General features: G+C 36.8%; 1 protein-coding gene across 1 annotated transcript; it reads right to left on the minus strand.

Annotated features, from left to right (window-relative positions):
* Window positions 1-852: 852 nt before the first annotated feature.
* LOC119073495 (DNA ligase 1-like) lies at window positions 853-2820 on the minus strand. Its single transcript, XM_037179010.1, has 2 exons — window positions 1296-2820; window positions 853-1218 (listed from the first exon to the last, which is right to left on the minus strand). The coding sequence occupies exons 1-2, from the start codon at window positions 2749-2751 to the stop codon at window positions 902-904; spliced, it is 1773 nt and encodes a 590-aa protein (XP_037034905.1). The 5' UTR covers window positions 2752-2820; the 3' UTR covers window positions 853-901.
* Between the last annotated feature and the right edge of the window lie 3245 nt (window positions 2821-6065).

A 6065-nucleotide genomic window follows, 5' to 3' on the forward strand; every position in this document is an offset into this window, starting at 1 on the left:
TGAAACATGACTTTTATTTTGTATCTGTTTTAGATGACTGATTTTAGCCAACAACATGCAAAAGTGGCAAATGCTTTATTCTTTTGTGCGGTAAACGTTGAATCGCAATGCTGGTGGTCTGGTTGTCAGCCAAATACTGGGCCTGAACGTGACTTCTTTCCCAAAAGGATCCACCGGACCTTCAAATCCATCAACAGCTTCAGGTAAATGAATGAACCGCCTGTTACCCAAACCAATTGACTTTTACCCACTCCATCACAATAGAATCAGGAGTGTGTTCATGGTACGGTGCTCCAGGAGAAATTCCTGAAGGTTTCAAATTACCATCCGGAGAAATTTTCAATAGATTCGACAAGAGGACCGGTCATAAGACATTACCATTCGGTACCTGCATCAGAGTAACGAATAGTAACAATGGAAAGATCGTTGATGTAACAATAAACGGTCGAGGTCCTTTCGTTCCAGGCCGTATTGTTGAGCTAACTTTCGGTGCATTCGGACGAATTGCCGAACACGACGCTGGGGCTACACCATGTTTCTATGGGGTTATGTGAGTGTAATGTGCGTTGTCTCAATAATAAAAGTAAATTCATTCGATGGATTCTTTTGAAAAACATTTGTCGAGATCGGACCCATTTTCTAATGGAGACATCAATGGCAAATTTATACGGAATATGATGCTTCAACAGTCAACAACCACGTTCTCAATCATCATGTTTGAATTTCAGTTCTGCCGTCGTAACTTACCTGAAAACTTTAGTCTGAAGTCTTGTATCTCATTTCATAAACGTTGCATTCGGTGATCGGAGACATTCAGAACGTTTTGTTGATGTTTCTAATTAAAAAGATCTGTTTCGATCTGTTTAAAAAAAAGTTTTTTTGTAAGATTGAATTCAATTCGTTAAATTCGTCGATCATCAGTACGACGATTAAGTTTGTGCCAGTGGACCGCTGCTAAAAGGTGGTGAAAACTGCCAGACGTGGAAAGATTGCCTGAAATTTGCAGTCGACGGTGATGCGGTGGATGTTGTGATGGTTGATTTTTGCAGATGGAATATAGTAAATGGCACACCGCATCAATCTCAGTTTCCTTCTTTGTGGATGTGGTAGTGGTACTTGTAGACATTTCTGACGGTGATTCGATTGAAATTCTTTCATGCGACAAGAATATGATTTTGGTTGCATCTTGCTCATGCACTTCGGAGGATGATTGATTTTCTGAAAATAATGAATTGTAATTTGTAGTGCAATAGAATGGAATAGATGGTACAGTAGAATTAATAAGGAGATTATACCTGTAAAAGCTTCCTGATCCTTCTGCTTCTGATCCTTCTGCTCCTGATGCTTCTGTTCCTGATGCTTCTGTTCCTGATCCTTCTGTTGCTGCTCCAGCAACTCGAAAATTTGAGCTTTTAATTGTTCAACTATCACCGTCACTTTTTTCAACTTCCTCCGATTTAGTTTCTGCAATCGTAATCGTTTCAACTTGTGTTCTTCTGTTTCACTTCGTTTCAACAACTTCAGTAATGAGCTCAGTTTTTTTTTTCGTGCTTTTAGCTGCTTCATTTCCTCTAATCTCAATTTTAATCGATTTTTCAGTATACCTATTCTTGTACGCAATAATCTAGCAGCAGTCTCTTGTTCGGTTTCCGCTGCAAGTCTTTTTTCCAGTGCTATTTTCTGACGTTTCGCTCTTTCCAATCGTTTAGCCTTCTGTTCTTCCGTTTCGGTAGCGCGTCGTTTCAATCTCTTCTCTTTCGCAGTTTTTTTTTTAATGCTTTCTTCTTGAATTGGTTTTCTGCGTTCACTTCTATTTCCTTTCGTTCTCTTACAATCTTCACTGCAATTAGTTACCTCGTCCATTTCAACTGCAACGGGAAGCTGTGCTTCGTCAGAACTCAATTGAGCTTGTACAGCTTTAATTCTCTCTATCACTTTTTCTCTTCCTTTCTGCCTTAATCGCGTTTTCCATTTTCCAGCTGGTTGTTTCGGTACATTCTTTCCTTCGTCGATTTCAACTATGGTAAATTCAACTTCCAATAGGTCATTGTGCAGTGCAAGTAGTGCAGCTGCTTCACGCTCGTTTGCCATTCGGTCATCGTCACTTAATATCTGAGAGCTAGGTACTGAGAAACCATTTTGCTGTGAAATTTGTTCTACACGTTCCGCTTCCATTTTCAATTTAGCAGCAGCTCTCTCCTTCCTATTCTTCGAAATTTGAATTCTGGACTCATCTTTTTTCGCTTTTCTTTTGTCTTTCAAAGATTTTACTCGCATCGCCCGCATCCGCTTTTTTTCGCCTAATTCCGTTGCCATAATATGCTCTAATTCAGCTCCTTTATCGTCTTCAGTTTCCGACTGTGGTCGTTCGTGACGATTATTTCCCTCGTCGATTACAGGAAGTTCATCTGAAGCCACATGCTCATTTCGTTCGTCGTATTCCACTTTCAGAAAGTTAAGTTCCGAGAAACTATTTTGCTGTGACAATTGTTCTACTCGTTCCTCTTTAATTGTAACTTTAATGGACGGATCACTATCGACAGCTACTCTCCTTCTCTTGGATGGTCTAACACTTTTTTGTCCTATTGACTCCAATACTGATTCAAATTTTTCAGTACGTGCGATTGATTTTACTTCTTCAACTGTTGTAGTTTGTTCCACAACTGATTCGTAAGTTGGCGTTATTTTTTGGTCAATTTCACATTGTTCAAATGGTTTATTTTGTTGGGAAACAATTTTGTAATCCTCCATCGTTGTGCTCGTCTTCAAATTATTGATATTGTCCTGCTGAAGTTATCAAAAAAAAAAAAACTTTTGTTGTGACAGACGATTTGACACATGCTCGACGTTTACTCACGAAAATCCGACTAGAGTCATCTACTTCGTACTACTTCGTCCCGATATTATTATGAGCATGAGCGCCAAGTTTAATTCAAAATAGAAAACTGCAACAGGGTACACTCTATACGTTTGTTTATGATTAAAAACCAAAAATGCTTTAAGTAAATGGATGAATTTTGATGTAATGAATTCAGATTTCACATTTTGCATGTGTTTTACATTACGTTTTGTGTTGTAGTTGTGCAAAATTTAAAATGAAACGAAAAATCATAAATGCTTTCAGTCTATATATTACGAGCGGGACTGCGAGTGGTACTAGTACAAAGGGAATATTTTAATTTTTGAATAAATCACTCTCCAGCCTCCATAATTATCTAGATTTAAAACAAAAACAACAAATATTATTACACCAGAAATAAATGACTTCTGCAGTAAGAAGACGATTCTTATTTAAAAAATCTGTCACACAACGGCAAAGTTACAATTGCCGATTTCTTTGACGAAGCTTCATCGAACTGCAACAGCACCAATTCATAAGTGACAATTGTACCAGCCATCTAATATGGTGCGAACGCGAAATCGAACGTAATTAGCATGCGTAATACTCTTCCAAAAGGAAAAAAAACTGAATACGTTCCGAACTTACGCCGAAGAGCAGTGACCTGGTGATGAAGAAAAATTTCATTCCCGACAATGCCACCAATTGTGTGGAAATTTGACCGCCAAATCGTTCAAGCTGTTGGACAAAATAAAGATAGGGATGGGTAGGAAGGTTATTGGTGTTCTGCTTTAATATCAAGAAAACAATAATTGAAAAAACAATAGTCTTTTACATGATTGGGCATAAAAATATGAAAAGTAGAGTTTTCGAGTGAATTTTGTTGATTCGAGGCGTAGCCAAGGTCAATAAACACACGAAAACGAGACTTTCAACTTTTATCCAAAGTTATCCAATTCAGCTTGAGGTCAATTAACTTTCCATCCCTAGGTTTTTATAAGGCACTTTCCCTCCTTGGGAAACCTTAGTTTCCGATTCAGTTGTTTTGGGCGTTTGAACTAGTTAGAGTTCATAGTACACTAGAGAGTAAGTACTTCGATAACTTTCAATTTGTTCAGAATTCAACAGTATTATATGTGTAAGCAACTTTACGTGCAGACGAAAAAAATTCCAGTGAGGGTCGCCCCTGAAGCATGAAAGAGTCATGTTTCGGGATCGAAAACGAGGGTCTTTTTCAAATGCCCACTCAAACTTTCGGCCGCTACATGAATTTTATTTTGTATCTGTTTTGGATGACTGCAAAAAAATGTGTCAATCCCATAGTTCTACACTTTAATTGTGCCACGACATGGACCCACATCACAAATATGATTTCCCTAAATAGGTTTGTTCCAAATAACTGTAACGCGAACTTTGACAACCCGAACCACGACAATTTCGTCCATAGACCTTTGCTTTTTGCTGAAATTTTGAGTCACCGTATACCCAAGTAGCATTTCATATCCGCGGTTAGAAAATGACTTTTTTGTCCAACGGTTATGTAACGAATAAGTTATGCTCAAAATAACTTATTCGTTATATAACCGTTTCACAACTAATTCGTTATCATTCAATTTTTAACGAATTAGTGGTACAACCGTTAATAAACGAATAAGTGAATCGACAATTTTTGCCAAAAACTTATTCGTCAATTAACCGTTATGCAACCAATAAGTTGAAGAAATCTCTTTCACTAATTCGTCGTAAAACGGTTGAGCAACTGATGCATTTTCAATTTTGCGTCAGTTGGAATCAAGATGTCATGCTCAAAAGTTCGCTCGGAATATATAACTATCTATGAGAGACTTTATGTGTAAAATGTGCTAAATAGTGTTTCAGTTTTGAGTCACTATGTGAAACAATGAAATTTGAAGAATGTTTGTGCTGAAAATTGTGAATACTTTGTGAATTGTCGTATTTTTCTAACTTATTGCCAATTCGTAAATCAACATTTTATTGATCAATTTCACTAGTTTTGTTTGTTGCTGTTGTCGAAGTTAGGTTTCTTATGTCTTGTTAGGTCTCTTGATGGGAGTTAGGGTCGACAACAGTATCTTACAATAAAAGTGAAATTGATGGATAAAACTTTGTTGAATTGACATTAAGACAATACGGTGCTAATTATCAAAGATGTAGAAAAACGAGTGGAAAGACGTGTGACTGACTGAATTGTTGACTAAAATCGAACCGTGAACAAAATAAGAACAGTTCACCGTGCCTCTTACTTTAGTTACGCACCAAATGATGAATGATAATAAATAATTTAAAAAAAAATCAGTTGAATTGCTGTGCATAAAAACATCTTTACGAATATTGCACATACAATTTTCCAGATAAAACGTGTTCTTGAAAGTGTAGCTATAAGCTGAAAATAATGATAAACGAAAAAGTTGTGAAACGGTAGTACAACTAATAAGTAAGACGGTATCGAATTTTCAAATGTGATTTATAAGTCCTACGTCGGTTATACAACCGTTTCACAACTTTAACCAATTCGTTGTATAACCGTCTTACAACCAATTCGTTACTAGAATCTTACAACTTTCGCAACTGGGCAAAAACCGTTGTACAACCGTTATTTCAACGTTGTAGCAACGTTGCGACAACTAATTAGTTATTTTGGGTTATCTTCAAATAATTTATAACCGCGGTGTAATAACAGTTGTACAACCGAATTTTAACCGTTGAATGCTACTTGGGATACTTATAGTGATTACTTTTTATAGAGTGTTATGATGAAAGAGAAGAAGATATATTGACAGGTACCCCAAGGCAAGTTAAAATAAATTGGTCTTCTGTCCTCTCGCTCTCAACGTACCACGTTGAAAGAGAAGCAAATACTTTGACAAGTACCCCCAGTCAAGTTATAATAACTAGTCTTCAGCTTATAACCGTCTATCAAGTTCACATTTCAAACAATCTGTAATGGAATGTGTTCAACAAAAAGCATCTATTTGTCAAAATTTGTGTGTCACCGCCTTCGTGATCAACTCAGAGAATTCTTAACCTGTTCTTTCAGAACCTTGATTGAAGCTGCTTCGCGCTAATTTCGGCATCTCATTTAAATTTGACAATTCTTTTGGCCGTGTACTTTAATCTGGTTTTTGAACAAAAAAAATCCAAATTGTCGTACCAAATTTTGTAAGATCAAGAGTAAAAAATCAAGTGCGAGTTAATTCAAATGTTC

This window comes from Bradysia coprophila, chromosome II, assembly GCF_014529535.1.
Source record: "Bradysia coprophila strain Holo2 chromosome II, BU_Bcop_v1, whole genome shotgun sequence".
NCBI classification, from domain to species: Eukaryota; Metazoa; Arthropoda; class Insecta; order Diptera; family Sciaridae; genus Bradysia; species Bradysia coprophila.

Bases quoted from the DNA above. Each gene is read 5' to 3' on its own strand.
- LOC119073495 (XM_037179010.1), bottom strand. From the start codon at position 2,751: ATGGAGGATTACAAAATTGTTTCCCAACAAAATAAACCATTTGAACAA. The intron at 1,219-1,295 runs GTATAATCTCCT...CATTATTTTCAG, and splicing joins GGATCAGGAAGCTTTTACAG to AAAATCAATCATCCTCCGAA.